The sequence below is a fragment of the Rhinolophus hipposideros genome, assembly GCF_964194185.1.
Source record: "Rhinolophus hipposideros genome assembly, chromosome: 7".
Lineage (NCBI taxonomy): Eukaryota > Metazoa > Chordata > Mammalia > Chiroptera > Rhinolophidae > Rhinolophus > Rhinolophus hipposideros.
Window position 1 is genome coordinate 18,872,595 of NC_138053.1, and position 25,504 is coordinate 18,898,098.

Consider the following 25,504-nt stretch of genomic DNA (forward strand, 5'->3'; position numbering starts at 1 on the left):
TGCATTTGGTTACTAGCCTGCAAGCACATCTCTGCAATCCAAATATGCGCACACTGATCTACATTTATTCCCAGGTCCTCTCTCTGGTTGGTCTTGTCCACAGCTAGAGATGAGCAAGAAGCACCCACTTTCCAATTTCCATAACTTTGCTGAAGAGATCTGGAGAGAACAGAATGCACCAAACCAGCAGCTCCCACAATTCACACTCTCAGCTTGCCCTCCTCAGCTTGTGAGGAAAGCAGAGCTGATCAAGGAAGGCTGCTGCACTCAATTTATAAGCTATGTAGCAGGCTATGAAGCTAGAGGGTCCTTTCTGTTGTCACCTTGCTATTGCTATAACATATAGTGGTCACCTACCAGCTCTGGGAAGTGAGAATGGTCATTTCAGTTCAAAACTTTATGTCAGGATTTAATATCAAACAGGGAGACAGATGCTCTTTGTCTCTGCTGCTTGTCTTAGATAAGCACACGAGGGTCCCAGAGAAACTGAGCCCTCTTCTAGGTTGTAGTGGATCAACCTGTGGAATTTTCAGTTGTAGGACATTTCCTGGAGAACTATTACTTTAATGTCAATATTCTGGGAGGCAGGCAATTTCAAGGCAAAAGAGTCACAAACAAGGTGACAATGTAAATGTTTAGTGCTGGTGGTTGAGTCCTACCATGTTTCTCCAAAAATAAGACCTAGCCAGACATCAGCTCTAATGCATCTTTTGGAGCAAAAATTAATGTAAGACCCAGTCTTATATTCTATTCTATTATATAAAACCCAGTCTTATATTATAGTAAAATAAGACTGGGTCTTATATTAATTTTTGCTCCAAAAGACCCATTAGAACTGATTGTCCGGCTAGGTCTTATTTTTGGGAGAACACGGTAGGTGATATAGTTGGCCAGCATGTTTCCATTTCTTTTTTACAAAATAAGCAAATACTTACTTTATCATTCACACATATAAAATTACATAGAAATAACACACAAACTGCTTGGAATGCAAATACTCTTTGGTTTACTCATCAAAATAGCAAATAAAAAAATTAGCAAAAACCTTATCAGTTAAATAAAAAAGTGATATTATTTATTTACCTATCAAACCTTATTAAACATTGAAATGCATTAATTTTCATTCTCATGTTCTGTAGCAATAACCGTTCTTCCCGTTTGCCCCTCCCTCATCCCACTAAATTATTTTCATGGGCTCATCTCTAAAATAAAGACTGTTTTATTTTTCTTAAAACCATTTACTTTTATCAAGAATAATCTAGACATTCTCTTTGTCTCTTACATTTGAAAATTATCTTTGTCTCTTACATTAAAAATGGAGATTTCATCAGCACATTTTCAAAATAACATAAAAGTTAAGCCCTCAGCAAGCATTTCAAAGCAATGGAATGTTACTACATTTAGGGGAATTATCACGTTGTAGGAAGTATCGCTCTTGGTACTAAAAAACAGGACTCCATTCCAGAAGCATATTCTTACATTAGATATTATTCATATTGTCAAACACAGTTGGTTTCTATAATATTAATTTCAGAGAAGCAGTTTTTTATTTTCCTGAGGGTTCAAATTTGACTGCCTTAATTCTTGAATGTCTTAATTCTCAAGTAAGAGTTAGTTCTTGAATGTCAATGACAAAAATCTTTAACAAAAGAATCTTTAACAAAAAGGTAGACTTGAAAATGGAATAGTTTCAAAAGGAGAAATGACAGCAAGAGAAAGATCTTGGCTTTTTAAAGGTGTACATATACATAGTAAGGAATAAAAGTGAATCAAAATACATAACTCTGAACACATTAGACATATCCAATGTGCCACCAACACAACTGCCCTAAAAAAAGATGTCTTGAGGTTTGGCACCATACATATTTTCCTTTGTATAACTCTGTATTTGCATTACAATCAAACATCTTTTAACCACAATTTTTGGCAACATGTTTTTCTTCAAATAAAATGAGCCTCAGAGAACATTATCGTTAATGTCCAACAATTGAAGTGGGTAAAGTCTTTCTGAAATACATGTAATCTTCAAAAAATTCTTTTCTCCTTCATAAACCAACAGTGCTCCATCTTCAAATAAATTGTGAGCAGTCACAACCTTAATTCACATGCTCATATGTTCTCTTCATCCAACATTTTGTTGATACCATCACAAAGTTTTTGTAAGTGGGGTTTAAAATTCCCAAATGGATTGTACAAGGCAGCCAAAAAATCACAATCTGAAAAATGATCAAAGACATTGTTAACCCGTCCGTGTGACTTTGCGGTGAGGTGACGCTGAATGATTTGGTGAAGCATCTCTCTGCATTCATTTAGCAGCCTGGATAACACATTCCGGTCAAAGGTGTAATCCACCTGATGGAAACTGACCACGGTCATCGCAAGCTGATGAACTTTCTTCTTAAACTTCTCCATCAGTGCTAGCTCATCTTGATTAAACTGATTATTCCTGTAAAGAATGGCCAGCTTGATGACCGTTTTGATGAGGTTTTTGATGATTTTCTCAGCCTCCTTCTTGTTCTGGGTGTACTCCTTGGTCACCCGGTAGAGCTCATCAAGCACTTCGCTGCTCGTGTCATCAATTAAGGTGGTAGCGATGGATTTGGATACCATTTTACCCAAGATCTTCTTTTGTGCCTGAACGGCCAAGTTTTTGGAATTAAAGACATCTGTGGCCACTAGAAACAAAGGGGCGGGAGGCGGGGGGAGAATTAAAAAAAATCAGTAAGTAGCAGTGAGAGAAGCAACTTAAGAAATAGATATTAAGATGCATTTTCCTTCTCCCATCTACTGACATTAGTTTCTGTTCAGAAAAGAAATTTTTAAAAATTCCTACATTTCTAGGCATTAGATTCTCATTTGTGAAATTTATAGATTGTGCATAATCTTTAAGATCTTTGGCAATTCAAGCAGTTTATACCTTCTGCTATGTAGTCAATACTTTGTTTAGAAGTTAAAGGGTTCAACTTTCATAAAAGTAACTTTTTTTTCATTATAAAAATAGCATGTCTCAAGAGGCAGTAAGTTTTTAATGCAACTTTTCCCTGGTTTAATTTGATAAGAAACACATCAAAAATATAAAATCGGCCCCACAATTGTTCTCTGGGCCAACAGTAATCAAGAACAATTTAAAGAAATTCATTTAAATGTAAGAGGAACAAATGACAAAGCCATTAATTTGAATAAAATGGCAAAATCATGTAGCAATTCCAAAGAAGAGCCCTGCTTTACAAGCTAGCCACAAAAAGTCAAATTTCCTAAGACACTGGCCGGTACCTACCAGTGTGGCTATCCTAACCACCCTGAATTTCAACGCCCGGAAGTTGAGTACTGGAAAGAAATGTTCCTTGGAGAGCTACTATCACTTGCTATTTCTGATGAATGGATAGTGTTCCCTTTAAATTTTTATATGCTTTGAGGATATAAACATACTGTATGAGCTAATAAAATGTGCTACATGAACAACATACTTAGAAAAAGCTGATGCTTAGAGTTTACTATTGGAATTGTCATCAGTTAATTTGACAGAGGTTTAAGGTACATATAACCATAGTTGTATGTGTTAAATATTAATGAGACAATATGTGATGCCTCTAGCATACAGCCAGTCAGTGAAAATGCTCAATAAATGGTTATGCACCAAACCAGGTTTAGTTTTTCTCCAAAATCTTCCCCCACTCTGTGTATGCTGCTCCACTAACACTGAGCTTTCTCCCTTCTCCAAGGTCCTCAGGGCTGCAGCTCCTGTGGTATCTATTCCAGCTTTGGGTCCAGGATCAGCTATTCTCTCTGCATACACACACCAGTGTATGAGCTTAGGCCTGGGTGTTGGAAAGCATTCATTCAGTAACAAAAAATAAAAGGCTTAGAAATATAGGTATGTAGGATTGAGTCAGGGCATCAATACATACAATTATTTCTAGTTTGGACAGGCTAGCAACATTAGAAAACAAAAAGCCACCTGTTCCCAAATCTAGGTTGGGAGAATATATAAGAGCAACTCCCTCAATGTGGAACTGCCATGTTAGATTTGAACTTTGGGTCAAAGTAGCTCATAGTATATAGTATACGTAGCTGCAAAGTAGTTCCTAATGACCAGAGAATATCATTCATTAATATATAGGGCCATTTACCCTGAAATAATGCCTTGATCAAATTAGAAATGTACAATCAAACAAATGTCAATATTTAAACTTCTGAAACATGAACTGAAACTGCAGAAGAATAAATGAAACATATTTTGAGAAAGAAAAGGAAAGTGAAAAAGCATGAGAAATAGCAACTTTGTGAAGGTTTCCAAGCTTTTTTATACTGTAGTCCATTTCTATTACTATTCTTCAATGGTTGCAAAAGAGCATATGGATTAATTCAAACTAAAGAACTGATATCAAAAGAAATGGCCCACATATAGTTAATATTACCATACTAAGATCAGGGACTATCTTCCCTTACTAAACTTATGACAAGGACCTCAACAAATAAACCAACCTGATCTATACAGAAAGGGATGCTCTAGAAAATATGTATTATTTTTGTTTGTGTATTTATATGATAAATAAGACACTGTAAATTGATGCAAAAGAAAAGGGTTATTTAATAAAAATAGCAGGGGTTCACAGTTGGTTATTTGGACAAAATGTACAACTTTAGAGCTTTACCTCATACCATACATCAATTAAATTAAAGCAAAAATAAGGTAGAAGAAAACAAAGGTGAATATTTATGCAATTTCTAGATCTGAGGATGGAAAATATCTTGTACACTTAAAAATAATGGGGAAAAATCACAACATTTGTGATTCAAAAATTTGACAATGTGAGCATTTAAAAAAAAGAAAAAGAAAAAGACGCTCCAACATTTTCACATGCACAGTAAATAACTTAGGATTTCAAGAAGTATTTATTTTATATACGGTTGAAAGGTGATTTTGTTTTTAATGTATTAGAACATGGCACAAAAATCCCATCTGGGACTTAGTATGAAGTAACTAAAAATAGAGGGCGATGGATTTGAAAGATACCTCTTTGCACCTTTTCCCAAGGCTGAACTTGCAAGTTCACACCTCTTGGAAGCTATTTTTCTTATTAAATCTAACTGTCCCATTTAATTTCAAACATAAAGATCAAACAAAAACTCTATGGTGTAGCACTTTAACTTCCCCCAAGAGAAAGCATAAAGGCAAGAATGTTGCCAACTAAGCAAGATTATTCCCCATTTACTGGTGACCAAGTCTGAACCGGGACAGAGAAGTTGATCTTTCACATTTGTCCCAGGGGAACTTCAAACCTTATGCTAGAGACACATCAGTAGCTTCACACTCTATTCTTTGGATTATACCATGTGCGGCCATCTTTTAAAATGAGACTAAAGCTCTTTCTACCCCGGCGGGGAAGCCATGCTTATAGTAGATTTCTTTTCTTCCATTAGTGAAGGCTTTTTCAGAGCCAACTGGGGGTTGTGGCTGAGAGTTGCAGGCCAGGGCTGTGTGGTGTGTGATTATGAAATACGATTGTTTTTCCCCTACCAAATTGACTGCCTGTAGCCATTCCTGCTCATGCTCATCTGTCAGTTCCACCTTCTCCACCAGATCCCTTAAAGGCCTGGTATATCTCAGAGCTAGTCCTGGACTAAGTTTTTCTGTGTCTCTCTACCCTCACCCTTGTGTGATCTCATCCACTCCCATGGCTTCAGATACCACCCATGTGCCAACGACCCCCACCTTACAACTCAGCCCGGACCTCTTTTCCGGATTCATTTTGCAAATGCATTCAATGTTTTCCTTTTCCTCGGCTCTTTGGCAGGCATCTCAAACGTACCATGTCCAAAACAGAATCTTTGTTTCCTCCTGCCCCCAAAGTACTCCTCCATTCTTTACTATCTTAATTAATAGCATCACTTCCATCCATTCACTCAAGTCAGAGACCTGGAAGTCATCCGCCCTACCCCCCTCTTCCTTACCCAGTCTATAACCAAGTTCTCCCCATTCTATCTTTCCTCACAGTTCTCTAAATTCTTTCCACTTCCCTCCCTCTCCACGGATGGACACCACCCTAGTCCACGCCCCTTTCCAATCTCTTCCCATACAGTAGCCAGGGTTTTCAAAAATGTAAATCTGGGGTGACCGGATGGCTCAGTTGATTAGAGCACGAGCTCTGAACAACAGGGTTGCCGGTTTGATCCCCACATGGGTCAGTGAGCTGCATCCTCCACAACTAGGTTGAAAATGACTTGATTTGGAGTTGATGGACCCTGGAAAAACACACTATTCCCCAATATTCCACAATTTAAAAAATGTAAATTAGAAAATGATGCTCCACTTCCATTCTTTGCTAACAATCACACTTCTTTGTTCCTGAACTTCCCATCACTTGCCTCAATTTTTAATGTTGTTTCTCCTTACTAGAATCTAAGCTCTTTGATAGCAAACATTGAATAGCTTGCTCACTGTGTCATCCCCTGGTCCTATGAATGTGTCTGATACGTGGTGCTGTGACAGAAGCAGAATCAATTTCCCCCTCTATTCACTATACTCAAATACTTCTCTATGAAGACATGCTGACTTGCAAAGTGAGAGTCTTACATACATATGTATGTGGGTGTTTTTGTTTGTTTTCTTTAAAAGCTAGAGAAACAGATATTTGTTTTAGCCAGCTAACTATGCAGCTTTCTTCCCTTTCAGTGCACTCCACAGTGTGGTTTCTCTTACTGTCATCAATCAGCTCTTATGAAGAGGAAAAATTTGTTATGCACAATGAGAAAACACCAGAGGACAACAGTACAAATATTCAGCGTAAAGGCAGCGTGCAATGGTTCTGACTGAGCTACAGTAGAAGATTAGACACAGGCTCCCCTCTCCCTACGAATGGGTCTATGCTTAAGCATGTATCAGAGGGATGGACCAAAGGAATATCCTGGGAAACAACTAAAATGTGAACAGGAGATGTTCTCAAAGGACAAAGGGCTCAATGTTTTACTCTTTAGGATGAATTCACCTGTGTTCGAAAATATACATGTACGTGTTGATTAATGAAAAATGATGCCATATGTCAAAAATATACAAAGGATTACTATTATATTAAAACTATTTATGAGTGTATTATAGAAATAGTTGTAAGTGCTATTTCATACCTACTTATCTTACTGTCCCTTCCAGGTCTCTCTATTCCCTTTCTTAACTTAACCAAATAGTCCATTTCAGCAATGTTTGCTGAAAAGCAAACTGATATTCAGGGAATCCCGGTTTTACCATCAACAATTATAGATTTGGAAATAAACATTGATGGTAAAAATATACTGACCCCTACATACATGATAAAAAAGTGCTCAGAAGGCAAAAAAAAAAAAAAACCCTTTTTATAATATTAATGAAAAACTATAATTTTCTGAAATTAACAAAAGTTCCTCATAACATCACTCCAGCTAAGAAATCGCTAATACAGTCAAGCACTCAAGTTACTTCTTTACAACCTCACCAGCAAATATATAATTTCTTCACCCATCAAATTTGTTATACCTGGAACTTTTAAAAGGTGACCTCAGATGCACATTTATATCATTGCTAATTCTTGCCTAAGTTAAAATTTGATCCAGTGGGCCCAGTATCAGAAAGGATGGGAAAGAAGACAATTTGGAGACCATGTCTGATTGTTGTAATCTGTCTTGCATCTGAGTAATTCCAAATCTGAACGGGGCTTAATAAAAAGACAGCTTTGAGGATAAGAAAGTGGCCATAACCAGCTGTAAACACAAGAAGTCAACAGGCTAAGAGTTGACCTCCCCCCCCAGGGATTCGGTAGTGCTCCAGAAGAACAGGCAGGAATAGTCCGAATGGCTGGTGATGTGTCTGTGACACTAGCCTCCACACTCAATACTTGCAAAGTGGGGAATTCAATAGGATAGAGAAAGAAACAGCAAACAAAAAGAAAGAAAGAAAAAGGGACTATATGGAGGAGAAGGGAGAGAGTCACAGATAGCAAAGCAGCAGAGATTCCAATGGGGTGGAGGTAGGAGTCGGGTATGGGGGGCAGTGGACTGCCCTGGAAGGGTCAGAAGCAATGGCCATGGGCAGCCACCTGGAGGCAATCTTATCCAGAGAGAAAAGACAAGTGCCAAGCACCTTAACCCCAAAACTGCCTTAGGTTACATAGATAGAGGCCCTAAAACAAAAGAACAAAGCCTTGAGGGGATCCTTAACCTGATACTGAATGTAAATTTTGGTGTGTGTGGATTTTCATGACCCCAGGGGGTTAAAAACCAACGATAACCATCATCACAGCGAGAGCTAAGTCATTCACTCTGTGTTACCTATAGCTTCCAAAAAGTACATGCTCATTTAAAAAGGCAACAAAATAAAGAAGACAAAATGTCAGGGAAAACCATGACTTTGAAATGGGCCAAAAAAGAAAAAAAAATCATTAGGTGGCTTACTAGGAATTATAAGCACCCCTTTCCAGATTCTTTTTGTTGTTCTTAACTAATCTACTTGAGAATTCTGTAAGTTGACAGTATTGTAACTGGTTCTTGTCCACAGAGACACACGTGTCTAGTGGAGGTGCAATTGATTCTTAGTTTTCTTTTTTTTTTTTGCCTTCCCCCTTCTCCAACCACTGGAGTTCAAGCCATTGTTTCTCAGTCTAGTTGTGTAGGACACAGCTCCTGGCCCGTGCTGGTATTATGAGCCTTGGCTCCCCCCGGCTGAGGCAATCGCTCGCTGGTCTGTCAGCTGCTCCCAGCAGCTCCCAGCAGCTCTCACTGGCTGCTGGTCGCTCACACTGGCCACTGGCTCCTCCTGGCAGCACAGCAGCCCACAGCCCGCGGCAGGTCACGCTGACCTCTGGCTGCTTACGGCAGCTCAGCTACAGGGAGAGCCATTGTTCACAATCTTAGCTGTAGAGGGCGCAGTTAACTGGCCCAGGTGGGAATCAAACCGGCGACCTTGGCGTTAGGAGCACAGAGCTCCAACCACCTGAGCCACAAGGCCGGCCCGATTCTTCATTTTTTGTTTACCTGTGTAAACACCTGAAATTCTCTTTGAACTGATTTTATAAGTTTATTGATTCATTATCAATTAATGAGTTAAGTAATATTTTTTTACAAGTCCATTTTGTATTTGTATGACAGTCATGAGTGTACTGTCTTAAAACCGTACCCCTTACCACATATTAAAGTAGAAAAACAAAACAAACAATAAAAAAACACGGCAGTATAAGCCTGTCATTTACTAGTGAGAACTGGTACACATTTCCTGTGGCAACTTATTCCCTGAAAAAGAAGAGTTTACTTATAGAAGTCCACATATTCTAATGGTTCCATGAACTGCCATCCTGCTCAGGGAGATGACTGAAATACAATTTCCCCATCTATAAGATAAAAATAATGATCCCCACCTTTTCGAGATGTTCCCAAGATAAATGGACACAGACCACATAGAAGTGTCTCAAAAAATGCCTGGCACAGACAGCCTTCTCCATAGGTTTCAAGAACTCAACAAATTAAACTTCAAATACACTCTGATGGTCTTTTGTATTGAATCACATTTGGTTAAAATTAATCAACTCCTTTGGGAAGTAATATGGAGCTGAGAAATGCAAAATGCCAGATGGTTGTGTGAAAAGAGACCTCACACCGTTCAGTTACTTAGGAGTCATATTTCCTTTTCCATGATGACATTTTAAACAAAATCTAATATATATTAAAACTTGCTTCATCAGGGAATTTCACCTTTTTAAGTTGTTGAATCTCTGGTTAGCAAGATTCGGTACAAGTACTCTGATAGATGGTATAAGAAAATTTTGTCTAAAGAAAACTGGCCCATGGAGAACAGAAGTGAAGGCTACTACAAAAAGACACAAAGAGAAACAGTGTCGACATCCATGCAAAACCGTGCAACAGAAGCAAGATGTAAAGGAAATGGGCTAAAAAAGTTGAAGTGAAAACCCACAGTAGCTGACAAGATCACACCAGTCATAGTATCTTACCCAGAGTTTCAGAAGCTTCCCAAAGAAACTGAAACTCAAAGGCAGCATTGGATGGAAATAAAAGGCTCAAGATCAAGAGTCCTGGGTTTTAAACTTGGGCGCAGTTTAATTTCTTTGAACCTCAGTTTTCTCACCTGCTAAGTGGGGCATCATTTCAGCTTAAGTGAGATTTAATGCGGTACAAATCTGAAAACACCCAGCAGTGTGCTAGGCTCATGACAAAGCACAAATGCACACTTTTTTGCTCCCTTGTTTACTATAATATCACCTTGAAATGAAGAAGCAGGAACTCATGCCCAATATTTGCACATAGCTCATTTCTCCTTCTATCCTCTATTTTCCAAATTTATGGACAAGAGAAATTATGTCCAAAAGAAATCCTTTCCCTGTGTGATCTCAGGCTATTTTTGTTGCTTTAATTTTGGAATCGCTTCATCACAATTTTGGCTTCAACTGTGTGTCCTTTATTGCTGTGGCTGTTTTGTGATGATTTTCAAATTGAAAATGTTATCTCCTGAGTTTCAACTTCTTTAACTTCATATTAAACTCCATCTCTGCTCTTTTTTGGTCAGTTTGCTGATCATGTGATGCCTCAATTGTTTTCTGCATGCACAATCTCTGACAGGAGACCCCGATACCTCTAGGTTCACTAATACCAGGACTGGAAAAAAGTTTGGTGGTATTTATATAAAGTGGTATGGTTGGACACCAGGGAATGCCAGTCTGGTAAATATTAGGACAGAGGTTACAGGAATAGAAATGAATTTTGTGGCTACCCAAAGTCAGAATGAGAGGTTTACAGTCATGAGAACCCACTGGCTAGCCACGATATTTTTGAACTTTTACTGCATTATCCCCAGAACTGCCCAGAATCTGCAGTTATCTTCTTGAAGCTTCACAACCACCCCAAAAGGGAGGTAATTATTATCCCTATTTTACATGTAAGGTAACTGAGACCCAGAGAAATTAAGTTACTTTCTCAAAGCCAGTGGTCAATAAGTGGAAGAGATGATGTTGAACCCTGATATGTCCCAGTCCAAGCTATTCTCTTAAGAATTTAATTATGCGACATAAGCTTTAAAAATGCAGCTTCCCCTTGATGGTCAGACGACCTAATAATACTCAACTAAGTGATGTGAAATAAAAGAAAAGAAAGAGACCAGGTGTCCCTTGGGGAGGAAATGATTCCATAAGGTAGATCAACCCTTGAAATAGGCTGTATTTCCGATGATAACGCTGAGCAGTTTAAAAACATTTAAAAATATAATTTAAAAATACAAATATGCTTAGTGTTCAAAAGCAAGAATGTAAATATATACAGTGAAAAGTCTCTTTCTCAGCTTTGCCACCCACTGCATAGCCCTGAGCCCAAACCCTGCTTCTAAAGAGGCAACAATCGTTCTTAGAATTTTGTTATCCTTTCAGAGTTGGGTTTTTCTGCCCCCCCGCCCCGCCCCTGCCCTGCATTGATAAGCATATATATGAATAGACACTGAGCATGGCAAAGAAGTCTTAAAGGCTTGCAATTCTTAAGCACTACAACTTTGAGTGATGAGAGACTTATAAACTAAGTGGCCATAATTCCATGCATGACTGACATAAAATGATGAGATGCTAGAGACGCATGGCTATTACCTTTCTCTGTTCACACTCTTGCAATAGCAATGAGAGTCCCCCAGTGAGTGATGATGACGTAGTGGGTATAAAACGCAGGTATTTATTTAACAGGGGCAAATAATCGTTATGATTAGGGGAATCACAGAGTTTATCATTCAAATGGGAATACCTTTGAAAAGGGAAGTATGAGTAATTACACCCTGACAACAGATCTTCGACTTCCCCAGGTAAATGTGTCCCTGTGGCACCTTACCGGACCTCTCTACGCCTCAGTTTCCTCATGTGCCAATGGGGACACCTAAGGTTTTTATGAGGACTGAATGACAATGACCCATATCAAATGCTTAGAACCGTGCCAGATGTGAAACAACTGGGTCAATTTATGTACACTGTTACTATTCATCATTCATAGTGTTATCATTAAGGCAGATATTGTTGAAGTTTTGGTATAACAGAGTTTTGTGATCATGTCTTGTGAAATAGGTGTGAGGGGAGAAGAGAATACATTAACCCAAAGACATGAATCATTCGACAAAACTTCTGTTGAGTTTATGGATCAGATGCTGTGGTTTCGAAGATAAATAACAGCAGCTCTTGCCTCCAGGCACTCTGCCTGACGTAGGATGGGAGTGGGGGGCAGATGAGCATGTAGCTTGGCAGAATGAAATGGAAGCAAAGAGAGGGAACATAACTTTGGCTACATGGAGTGACGGAGACAGGCAAGGTTTGAGGAAAGTTTCACAAAAGGAGACTGACTCAAGAGACTGACCTTGAAGAATAAAAGATTCTGCCTTACAGAAATCAATGTGACTGTATTCCAGAGCTGATCTATAGGATTCCCACAAACGGCTTAGGGACTAAAAACTGTCCAGCAGTGTACCTGTATGTCAGATACCCACGGATGCATGTGGTTCCTATGGATTTTAGAAAAACTTTAAACACAAACGATGTATAACATCATCAAGTCCCAGGAAACGTCACTACAAAGGTACTTGGTTTTCAAGAGGATAGCCAGAGCAGGCATCTGGGGTAGCATGCTCACTGACATGGACCATCTGCCTCGGAAGGGCTGGGAGGCTTCTTAGAAATACAGATAGCCAGACCTACTGAATCAGAATCCCCTGGACTGCAGTCGAAGAAGCGGCACTTGTGAGAAATACCCTGTGTGCTTCAGTTGTATAGTAAAGTTGAAGGACCTGAGCTCTGAGGTATATACTCCTGGAAGGCTGTATATATTGAAGGCATGCTATGAGTAGAATAGGAACAGATTTGATTTTGTCTCAAAATTTTTTCACTAAAAAAGCAGACACGAGCTTGTGCACACAATCCAGAGGAAATGTTTTCAGAATATAGCTTATTACATTAAAGCCTTAAAGAATTTTGATAATGTATCCAAGAGAATAAAAGAGTTAGTTCCTTTTCCATGATATTTTAACCAAAATGTGGGGCTCTGTCACTAAGCCACAAATTAAATAAAAATATCCTATAAGCATTTATACAAAACTGATTTTAGTGAATTATTGTCTTTCTTTTTTTAACAAAATGAACCCTTCCTTACTTATTATATTGGATTAGGATATGTTGTGGTTTTCTTAAAGACTTTTTAATTAAGCTGGCTTTATTTACATATCTTCTTGATGACATGAAGCCTTTTTCCAGTGTTGATATAATCCAACCTTACACCGGAATGTAAAGGAAAATCCTCTAAACAAGCTCTAAGACTTTTTATACTTTTCCACTCCCAAGTTCTCCCATCCTGCCAGAGGCCCTAGCTCCTGATGAATATTTATATTTGCAAGGTGTTTAGAAAACCAGTAACAGATTTTAAAATCCAGCACACTGGAGTGCAGTTTAGTTACTGAACCAGCCCCTAAAACTGCCACCAACAGTCAATATACCCTTTCCAGTCTCATCAGGGTGTTCCTGACCACATAACAAGGACAATCAGACAACAAAATTACAGCTGACATCTGTGTAGAACTGTACAGTTTGCAAAATACTTTCACTAGAACACTTTCAGATGTTTATGAAAGTGTTTGTTCTGGTTTGGTCCTCTTATTACTCAACCTTGTGGGAGCCAGATGAGAGAACCGAGGCTCAGAAATCAAGTGACTTGTTGAAGGGCATGTAGTTAGTGGCAGAGCTAAGGTACACTCACTGCTGCCTATTACAGGCCGCTCTGTAAGAAAAGTGCAATTTAAGATAGTGTTCGTTGTTTTTGAATTTTCTATTAAATGTCACGATGCTGCTGAGCCAGCTGCAGAATTCCACTTGGCAGTGTGTCTGCTCCCCAAAATAAAGCAACACCTCGAACCAAAAAAGGAACACAAGTCTTACACATCAAAGAATAGACACTAAAGAAAAGCTATGTGTCTACCCTCACCCACTCTATCCATCTCTGTCTGAACAATTCCCGCTCATCCTTTAAGGCTCAGTTTAAATGCCTCCTTTTCCAAGTAGCTTTTCAAAATCTAAAGGCAGAATGATCTCTTCAAATCCCATAATAAACCCCTCTCCATGTAGCATGCTTTTCTGCCTTGTGGGAGAGTTAAACTCCTATCTTACCTTATTGATTATGATCTTTGACAACGAAGGTACCACGTTTATTCATCTCTGTATTCTTCAAAGTGTTTAATGGGCAATCCAGCTAGCATGGAGTGAACTAATACCTTTTACAGCAATTCATGATGCTGTGTCAGGAAGTCAATTCAATTTCATGTATCTAGAGCTTAATGAATGAATTTACTTGTACGCTAGGGACAAAAACATGCTGGATGTGAAACATAATATTTTTTTGTTTTAAAGGAGTGGAATCTATGTAAAAGACATGCCTTTTCTTTTTCTGTCTACTGCTTTTCTCCCCTGCCTGTTGCCAAAACATACAAAATAACCAGCCACTTTTGTTTGGAAAAGTGACCATATTTAGCTAACCCAATCCCTACAGCAAATGTTCTGGAATCACGCATGCAAATATCCCAAACCCATCTGTTTGAATATTTTAGGAGCAGTAACCTCTCGGCCTCAGCTTGGGCATCTCTCAAAAATGCCTCTTGGCACAACTTCCAACATTCTTGTCAAAACTTTTCCCCAATAACTGTATTAAAATGTTACGCTAGTCATGTGTTTTATAGACATGTCAATGTCCCAAGGGCTAGATCTCCTCACAGGTAAACAAATGATATGATAGGATCTGCTGGGCTGCGAAGTGAATAGTCTCATTCCACGTATCAAGATACACTGAAGCTCCCACAACACAAGAGTCACCTTTGGAGCACACGCAGAGGAGAAGAACGAAGTAGTGCAAGTCAAATATAAAGGACACATACTACATAAGATAGCCCAGCAAGAACTAAGAACTCTAGGGGATCTACCTAATACATCAAAGGAAACACAGAGAGTCAGCCAGAATGGGGAAACAAAGAAACATGTTCCAAATAAAAGAACAGAAGAAACCTCCAGAAGTGGAACCAAATGATGCAGAGGTAACCAACCTGTCAGAGACAGAGTTCAGAACACTGGTGATAAGAATGTTTAAGGAGCTTAGAGACGACATAAAGAAGGATGTAGAAATCATAACAAACAACCAGTTAGAACTAAAGAACACAATTATTGAAAGAAAGAACTCACTTGAAGGAATTAACAGCAGGTTAGATGAAGCAGAGGATCGAATCAGCGACTTAGAAGACAAGTGAGCACAGATCACCCAAACAGAACAACAGAAAGAAAAAAGAATAAAAAATAATGAAGATGGTTTAAGAGACCGCTGGGATAACATCAAGTGCAACAACATGCGCATCGTAGGAATACCAGAAGGTGAAGAGAGGAAGCAAGGGATTGAGAACATATTTGAAGTAATAATGTCTGAAAATTTCCCTAACCTAGTGAAGGAAACCAACATACAAGCCCAGGAAGCGCAGAGAGTTCCAACCAGGATAAACCCAAACAGGCCTACACCAAGACACATTATACTTAAAATGGCAAAGGTTAAAGACAGAGAATCCTAAAAGCAGCAAGAGAAAGTCAGAGGGTTACATACAAGGGAACTCCCATAAGACTATCAAATGACTTTTCTACAGAAACATTCAAGGCCAGGAGGGAGTGGCAGGAGATACTTAAAGTGATGGAAAACAAAGGCCTACAACCTAGATTGCTTTATCCAGCAAGGCTATCATTTAAAGTTGATGGAGAGGTAAAGAGCTTCTCAGTAAAGAATAAGCTAAAGGAATTTATTACCACCAAGCTAGCACTGCAAGAAATACTAAAAGGACTTCTGTAAATAGAAGAAAGATGAAAACAATCTAACTACAATTTTAAAAATGGCAATAACTATGTACTTATCAATAGTCACTTTAAATGTAAATGGGTTAAACTGTAAACGGATTAAACGCTCCAATCAAGAGATATAGGGTATAATGTCGTAAAGATTTTGTTGGGTATCCGATGGACATGCGTCCTATTTGGGAGACCACCTCAGAGATAATGTGGATGCCTGATCATGGCATTGTACACCAGAAGCTAAACATTAATGAATGCCAACTATAATTTTATATATATATATATAATGCGATGGCTGGGTGTGAAGTCGGGGGGATAATGGATGGGGGGAGGGGGGTTCACAGTGTGAGGGATATAAATGATGAACGTCTAAGTATTACCTTGTCTTGTACACCTGAAACTAATAAAAATAAATAAATAAATAAATAAATAAATAAATAAATAAATAAATAAAAGAGAGAGATATAGGGTGCTGAGTGGATAAGAAAGCAAGACCCTTGTATATGCTGTATATAAGGGACTCACCTCAGATCAGAAGACACACAGGCTGAAAGTGAAGGGTTGGAGTAAGACATTTCATGCAAATGGAAATGAAAAAAAGCTGGAGTTGCAATACTTATATCTGACAAAACAGAATTTAAAATGAAGAACATATTAAAAGACAAAGATGGGCACTATATAATAATAAAGGGATCGATCCGACAAGAGGACATAACCCTAGTAAACATCTATGCACCCAACATAGGAGCACCCAAATATATAAAACAGATATTGACTGACATAAAGACAGAGATCAACAGTAACACTATCATAGTAGGAGACTTCAACACACCTCTGACAACAAGGGACAGGACTTCCAGACAGAAAATCAATATGGAAACAACAGCCTTAAATGACACATTGGACCACTTGGATTTAATCGACATTTTCAGAGCATTTCACCCCAAAGCTGCAGAATACACGTTCTTCTCAAGCGCACATGGAACATTTTCCAAGATAAACCATATGTTAGGCCACAAAACAAGTCTTGATAAATTTAAGAAAATTGAAATCATACCAATTGTCTTCTCTTACCACAGTGCTGTGAAGTTAGAAACAGACTACAGGAAAAAAACTGGAAGACACACCAATTTATGGAGGCTGAATAACATGTTACTAAATAATGAATGGGTCAACCAGGAGATCAAGGAAGAAATCAAAAGATATCTCAAGAAATGAGAATACGATGATCCAAAATCTATGGGATGCCGCGAAAGCAGTCCTAAGAGGGAAATTTATAGCATTGCAGGCCTACCTAAAGAAACAAGAAACATCACTAATCAACAGTTTATCTTCACACTTAAGGGATCTGGAAAAAGAACAGCAAAATAAGCCCAAAGGGAGTACAAGGAAGGAGATAATAAAGATCAGAGTGGAAATAAATGAAATAGAAACCAGAAAAACAATACAAAAGATCAATGAATCCAAGAGGTGGTTCTTAGAGAAGATAAACAAAATTGACAAACCTTTAGCCAGACTCATTAAAAAAGAGAGAGAGGACCCAAATTTAAAAAATCAGAAATGAAAGAGGAGAAGTGACAACAGACACTGCAGAAATACAAAAAATTTCAAAAAATTACTATGAGCAACTATATGCCAACAAATGTGACAATCTGGAAGAAATGGACAATTTTCTAGAGGCGTACAACCTTCCAAGGCTAACTCAAGAAGAAACAGAAAACCTGAGTAGACTGATTACCACCAGGGAAATTGAATCAGTAATCAAGAAACTAAAACCCTGGACCAGACAGCTTTACAGGTGAATTTTTCAAAACGTTCAAAAAAGAATTATCACCTATTCTCCTCAAGCTCTTCCAAAAAAATCCAGAAGGAGGGAAGACTCCCAAACACTTTTTACGAAGCCACTATCACCCTGATCCCAAAATCAGACAAAAACACCACAAAAAAAGAAAACTACAGGCCGATATCTCTAATGAATATAGATGCAAAAATCCTAAACAAAATGTTAGCGAACAGAATTCAGCAATACATTAAAAAGATCATCACCATGATCAAGTGGGATTCATCCCTGGTATGCAAGGGTGGTTCAACATCCGCAAATCAATTAATGTGATACACCACATTGACAAAATGAAAAAATAAAATCACATGATCATATCAATAGATGCAGAAAAAGCATTTGATAAAATCCAGCAGCCATTTATGATAAAAACCCTTAAGAAAGTGTGAATAGAGGGATCATATCTCAACATAATAAAGGCCATATATGATAAACCCACAGCTAACATCAGACTCAATGGGGAAAAGCTAAAACCATTCCCCGTAAGATCAGGAACAAGGCAAGGTTGCCCACTTTCTCCACTTCTATTCAACATAGTGCTGGAAGTTCCAGCCACAGCAATCAGACAAGAAAAAGAAATAAAAGGCATCCAAATTGGTAAGGAGGAAGTAAAATTGTCATTGTATGCAGATGACATGATACTATATATAGAGAACCCTAAAGACTCCACCAAGAAACTATTAGAGCTGATAGATGAATTTAGTAAAGTAGCAGGATACAAAATTAATATTCAGAAATCAATTGCATTTGTATATATCAATAATAAAATATCAGAAGGAGAAATTAAAAAAAAAAAAACAATCCATTTACAATTGCTCCAAGACTATAAAATACTTGGGAATAAATTTAACCAAAGAAGTAAAAGATCTGTACTCAGAAAATTATAAGACACCGAAGAAAAAAATGAAAAAAGATACAAATAGATGGAAACACATACCATGTTCATGGATAGGAAGAATTAATATAGTTAAAATGTCCATTTTGCCTAAGGCAACATACATATTCAACGCAACTCCTATCAAACTACCAACGACGTCTTTCACAGAAATAGAACGTATTAAAAAAAAAAAAAAGATATACTGAAGCTCTGAAATTCTAGGATAAAAAACCTGAAAACACCCCAGAGGATTGATGACAGGAGCAAGGTCGCTCTACCGCTGGGTACTCCCAGCATGGCACTTTTCTGTGAAGGGGTTTCGACCCCTTTCTAACTTTTTCTCCCCTGCTTCTAATGCTCAGCTGTCCCCGTTTTATTTAGACCAGGATGTCTTGAAGAGGCTGTAACCTGGACACCCCATTATTTGGCCTGCACAGTGTTATATTGTTCTTAGAACTAGTGGTCCGGGTCCATGTTAGAACATTGGGAAATTGAACCTCAAAATCAGTGTTTCTGATGTTTTTTGAAACATCATAAGATGTGACGAAAATGGGCCAACATTTCCACATGGCAACAATTGTCCTGAGGTAAATTGTGGCTGGCCCCTTTAGAAGGAGACTACCCTCCCTGGCCATCTTCACACATTTATGTTTATTTCCTGGATTCTATAGGCATTTATGTGGGCAACTCCTTCCTTACAGAAATAAATGTGACTATATTTCAGAGCCAATTTACAGAACACTCACTGGCTAGTTAAGAGTTAGAAATTCTGCCCAGCAGTGTGCCTATATGTTAGAAAGCAAAGGACATGTGTGAGTCCTACGGATTATAGAAATAATCCAAACATAATTTATGTATAGCTAGTGAGATGGTAAGGAGGGTTTTCTGGGGGAAGTGGCGGGAAGGTTAACACTAATAATGATTTGTTTTCATAACACTTGTTATTTAGTCATAGACTTCAGGAAGCTATATTTCGGCACCTAAATCTGACCCTTATTTCTATAGAATGTGTTAACTGGGTCACAGAGAATTGGTAATTCTGCCAAATTTATAAAGATTCAGGGAGAAATTTGAACTTGGCTTTTCCATACCAGTTTGGAGCTCTACACAGTAAACAGACTTACAACAGAAAAGCTTTCCCCTAGTCATTCACTCATTCTTTCATTCAACACATTTTTATTGAGCACCTACTGTCTGCCAGGCAAAGTGCCTGCTCTCAAAAGCACAGATACTAGTAAAGGGAGATCTAAAACAAACAAACAAACAAACAAACAGATGCATTAAAAAATGTCAAGTAGTGATGGGGCTAGAAGATAAAGAAGGTATGTGTGAGTTGTGTGTGTTGCTGAAGAGTAAGAGGGGATGGTGGAGGGAGGGGGAGTTTTGCTGTTTTCTCCAGGATATTTGAGGAAGGCCTTTCTGAAAAAGTGACATTTCAGCTAAGGAAGCAAAGGAGAGCCATTTGGGTGAAATCCTGTCCATTCACCCAAGATCCTTCCCAAGTATCACCACTTCCTTGAAGCCTTTATTGACTAATGCTCTACCCTGTCTCTAACACTAATTGCAAACTGCTTTATATCATATTTGTTCTCTTCCATTTTTCCTGAAAGGAAAATCCTTGGGATTGGTTGCAATTTATTATTTATTCCTTGGCATAATGGATGTTCAGTTAATCTGTATCTGCTGGACTAAAAACATTCTCCAGTAATTTTGGAAATACAGGCAAGATAATGGAGGAGTGGGGAATGCATAATGCATTTTATAAGATACAAGCAAAATAAAAGACTATAAATGAATTATATTACTGTTAATTAGGTATCATATATCAAATACTCTTACCTAAGAAATGAATATTCCAATGTAATCTTTTGGAAAAAGTTTATTCTAAATGAGTCAATTAATAACTAAAGATAGGCATCCAAAAAAAATCATCTCTTGATAACCTTTCAGACTGTCAAGATTTACTGTATAACCCACACTCTGAAGAGATAAGAAGATAATAAGAAGATAGTTCCTAGGATAGATGTTGCTTTTGTAAAGTAAAAAGAGGGCTTTTTTTTTTAATTCATAAAAACTGGAAATCTTAAAAGGTATAAACTCTACTTTTCTTTTATACTTTGTTAAGAAACAAAATGTTGAAGATTAAGTTGGGAAATAACGTAAAATGTTAAGTTTATATTTTGCCCTCATTGAAAATGGCTAGTTTAAATGATATTTAGAATTAAAAATAACAACGCCCCCCAAAACCATAAAGACAAATAGTTTTGTTAAAGTAATTACAGTTCTCTGGTGTTGATGAGACATACTTGGTACATTAAACTCATTTTTCAGTTAAAGAAAATAACTAAAAAGACCATTATAGTCGCTCTCTTGTCAGAACTGAAAAACCTTTCTCTAAATATATTAACTTGCTGTCTTGAAGATGGATTGCTTCCCTAATGGTAGATATTTGAGTAAAATAAACTTTGGCAAATAATATAACTGATCAATTTTATGTCTGATCAGTTACATTATTTGCCAAAGTTTAATAACAACAAAATAACTCACTTTTCTAAAATCCTTTGGCAGCCCCCACCTTTTGTAGCTTTGTCTTTTCACTGACTCATTCTGCATTCCAGAATTAAGGCCACCATTCCACCTCTTACCATGTCTATCACCAGTCCTATTTTTAGAGATGGAAGAAGCCATGGAGACCACAGGCAGAAAAACAGAGGCCTAAAGGTTAATGCAGGGTCACAGTGTGACTCCCACTAACTCCTCCTGGTTACTGGCTCCCCTGTGGAAAGGTGCTTTATGTTGGGATTATCAAAAGTACAAACAGTAATTCCTCCATTTAAAACAGAGATGACAAACTTTCAGCTGGTAACACCTTTGGCTTGGCCCCCATCATGTCTTTTCCTTTTTCAAAATTGGATAAAATTCATATAACATAAAATTCACCACTGCAACCGTTCTAAAAGCGTACAATTCAGTGATTTTTATTATATGCACAATGTCGTGCAACCATCACCACCATCGAATTCCAGAATATTTTCATCACCCTAAAAACGGGCCCTCATAATGTTTTATTTTTTTATTTTTGGTAATTAGCAAAAAATAGGTAAAAATTGGGAGCAGTGACATAAAAATTCACATTTCCATCTTCTCAAAAATAGATCTGACTTTCTGGCAACACTGTGGGGCACCAAGAGGAGAAACAGGCCCTCTCCATATACCACCTGAGGAGCCAGGAAATGACCCAACACATATGATTAGCTACCCTTGCTTTGAACTACTCTGAATCAGAGAGCCTTGGGTGTGACTCCAGTAGTGACTCTAAAGGGTTAATGGCCCTCCGTTTCCCTACCTGCCAATCAAACTGAGCCAGACAGCTTCCTAGCTGGGACTCTCCAACAGATCTCTATGCTTCCACAACTTCTTTTTGCACCTTTCCCTCCAAATGCTTTGCATTTTCCATCCCAGGATCTTTGCCGAAATATTTCTTTCCACTCAAAAAGCCATCCTGTAGCTACATAAACAACATCCTAAACCCCTGCCCTTTTTGTGCCATTGTCATCACTTGCCTTTGCTTTCTACTTACTATCTATATATTTCCCTATGGTTACTTAATATTTTTAAAAGAAACCATATACACAATGTGAATGGAAACTGGTACTGCTTTCCTAAATATATCATCATCATAAAAATCATGAAAAAAATTTACATCATAAAAATTCAATGAGAAAAAAAATACCTAATATTATTCATTTCTAGCAAAATATTGTTGCCTGCCAAAGGCCATGAGCTCCATGTCTACCTGTGAGAGACAACAGGAGGTGAGTCACTGTGAGTAAGGCGGCAAAAGTCATACAGCCCCAGGCCTTCTCCATTAAGGGTGCAAAGTATTCCAAGGGAACTGAAATGGGACTAATCATATGATTGAAGATGATTTCACACTATGGCTGGGGCCTCCTCACATCATTTACTGTACCACCACTAATGGTAAACACACTCTACTTTGAGAAACAACCACATGTCCCTCCCTTCCAAAGCTTCCTGCCAATGCCACTTATTGCAACAGTTTTACCTCTGATCTCTCAGCCACAGATGGCACTTCTTGAACCCGTCTCACCAATGTGGCATTCCCCTTCCCCTTTCATGAACTTACTTATGTGCATATCTGATAGCTCCTCTAGATTGAAAACTCCTCAAGGACAGAGACGGAGCTTCCACATTGCGTATCCTTCTCCAGTGAGGCTCCTGGAATTATTTTACACGTGGTAAGATTCCTGGAGTATTCATTCCTGTCTTGATATCCCTGGTGAGGAGTTCTGAAGTGACTTAAAAATTCCAAATCAGTTTCTAAATGAACTGACACATGTCCTAGTAGATAAAGTGCTCGATATGATGAAAGGCACAGGAATACATATCTGCATCTCTTTGCTCTTTCTTATATTTGGGGGTACTATAAAGCAACGGATGCAATTACTACTGGGAAGTCATTCTTGGTGTGATAAGGCAGAGCTACCCTATTTAGGGCAGGTTTTGTTTTAAAGAGAAGTAAGTGTGCCTAGCAGGCTAGGAAGGGAGCGGGGGTTACAGTGTCTAGGCTTTGTTTCTGGAGATAGACACAAGTGCCAAGCACTTTCTATGGTAACTCCAGGTGTCATTCATGTCTAAGAATAATCAGTTCACACTCTCAGGGTCAACTTGGTAAAGAGACAAGATACAAGACAAAGATCACCAGAAGCAAATACAAACAACGTTAACTTACGCAACGTTTTACAAATATAGTAGGAAATAATTTATGATGGTCAGTTTGTACTTTTACGGTATCTGGATTTTCTAAAAGAGTGGAGGTCTTATATGATCTGCACACGTGGTGCATTAATGCTCATTTTATAAGGCTAGAAATATAGTTCTGAGTCAAATGAATAGCAAGGTTTATGTCATGTCTTTGTACCTGGGAAGTATCACTGATCATCTGTATTGGTTATTTTATATTAAGTTCTTGATAAATAACAGAACCTCCAATTAAAACATCGTTCTATGGATAAAGACAACCTACTTTATTGAATTTTTCTTCTTCATGTGATTTCTAATGTTCTCATTGCTGCAAGAGGCAGAAAATATCTTAGAAAAAAAATAATACTGAATTTATCTGTAAAATGTGAGACAATGTATATTATAAAGACTACACACTTAGGCAAAAGATGAATCAAGTTTTTAGAATGTATGATTTGAGTCAGTTTCTAAATCTGAAAATTAAATCTACCTTAACGGAACAGTTTCCCCCTTGAACTAACCTCCTGTTAATTTTCCATTTATGCCATTCAGTCTACTCCTGCTTTGGAATGGATGATGAGGTGAGTTAACGGATTTGCCAAAAAGAAGGGGTCTTTCTCTTTAGTTTTCAGCATCCATATCTAATGCCATTTGTTGATCTTGGAATGAAGGAAACAGATGCTATTGTTGCACATGAAATATTGTCTCATACAGTATTTTTAAGCTGTCAGCTGTACAGTTCGTCTTTATATAGGCAACTGACAAGTGCTTTTCTGTACCTTTATTTCCCTGACGCATACAAATACACAAATGCCAGAATTCCACCCACACTCCAATGCAGAGTACATTCTATAGCAAATACCCCAAGTGAATTCTGCCATATTTTCCATTGAGAAATCAAAACAACATATTTTCCACTACATCCTACAGAATTCAATAAAACCATATGCCATACTGCCCCCACCAAAATTTAGAAATCATGTTTAGATGAATGTTTAAAGACTCTAGCTAACATGAAAAAGAATTTAAATCTTGACTAGCAAGTGTCTAGCATCTATGAGTATATTTTTTCCATTCAATTGATATTATCACAAAACATAGCAACTTTAGAAACAGGCACCAAAAAAAGGAAGCTACGGAATTCTTGGATTCAGAGTCCAGGTTCCAAATGTAGGCCTTAATCATTTCCCAGCTCTCTGAGGTTTTAATGGCATCTAATACAGTATTGAGGGGTCAGAGGTTGGGTCATCCTTTCATGAGCTGACTTATGGATCATTGCATTCTGATGGAGGGTAAAGAATCTGAAACATCCTAGCGTATATATTTTTAAATCATTAGGGATAGCTGAGAAGATGCCCGGAACTCTGGCTGGTGGCCGGTGTTAGGTCAGTACAGGTCTGAGTAACAGCTCTTCCTTTGTCTCTGGGCTCAATGCAGAATGATGGCCCGAGCCTAGAAAGGCCAGCACTTTGGGGCCCAAAGTGCTGGTTTTAGAGGCAAGATTTGCTTTCCAGGCACAACGAAGATCATTTTGACCAGTAGTTTGCCTCTATCACGTATTATTTGATAGAACTTCAGAGCGTATATGTTCACAGTTAAAGAGGCTTGAGGCCTTTCATTTGCTGTCAAAGTCTGATAAAGCCCATTTCTCATCTTCTAGGTATAAACTAATGAAGGAAAGCTGAGATTTTAGTTTTTTGAAGCATTAAATCGTGTTTACTCAGCCCAAAGGCCTCCTTTACTTCACTCACAGTTTCTCTGTCTCCCAATCAAGTAACAGTTTTCTCTTCTCTAATCTTACTCCTAAAAATTGCTTTTTATTTTAAACTAGACTTAACAGTAATAAGCTTCTTTGAGATGATCCATGTCCCAATGGCTGGAACCCGGAAAGACCTCCACAGATGTTCAATTCCAATGCATCAAAACAGCGAGATGCTTTTGTGGCAAAACAGAAAAACTGGGGGCGGGGGGGCGGGGTGAAGCAGGCATTTGAAAGACAACAGTTGCACCTACAACACTCTCTTTTCCATTGCCCCACAAGATGTGCCGGAAGTGTTTTAATAATAAAGCCGTTCTGACCCAAATTTGAAAGAACTCTCCAGTTTCCATCACTTTTCAACAAAGTAAGACATTCCCCTGCTACAGCCCCCATCAGCC

At 38.2% G+C, this 25,504-nt stretch overlaps 1 protein-coding gene across 3 annotated transcripts in view; it reads right to left on the reverse strand.

The window, feature by feature from the left end:
- Positions 1-985: 985 nt before the first annotated feature.
- TNFAIP8 (TNF alpha induced protein 8) overlaps positions 986-25,504 on the reverse strand; it is a 114,519-nt gene continuing 90,000 nt past the window's right edge. Inside the window, exons 1-2 of one of the 3 annotated variants that reach the window (XM_081053135.1) lie at positions 22,731-22,880; positions 986-2,675 (exon numbers count right to left, since the gene is read on the reverse strand). In XM_081053135.1, coding sequence (XP_080909261.1) covers positions 2,110-2,675; positions 22,731-22,740 — 576 coding nt within the window. In that variant the 5' untranslated portion in view covers positions 22,741-22,880 and the 3' untranslated portion in view covers positions 986-2,109. Of the gene's footprint in view, positions 2,676-22,730; positions 22,881-25,504 lie in introns of those variants that run through there. The other 2 variants (XM_081053134.1, XM_081053136.1) reach the window with 2 other exon arrangements.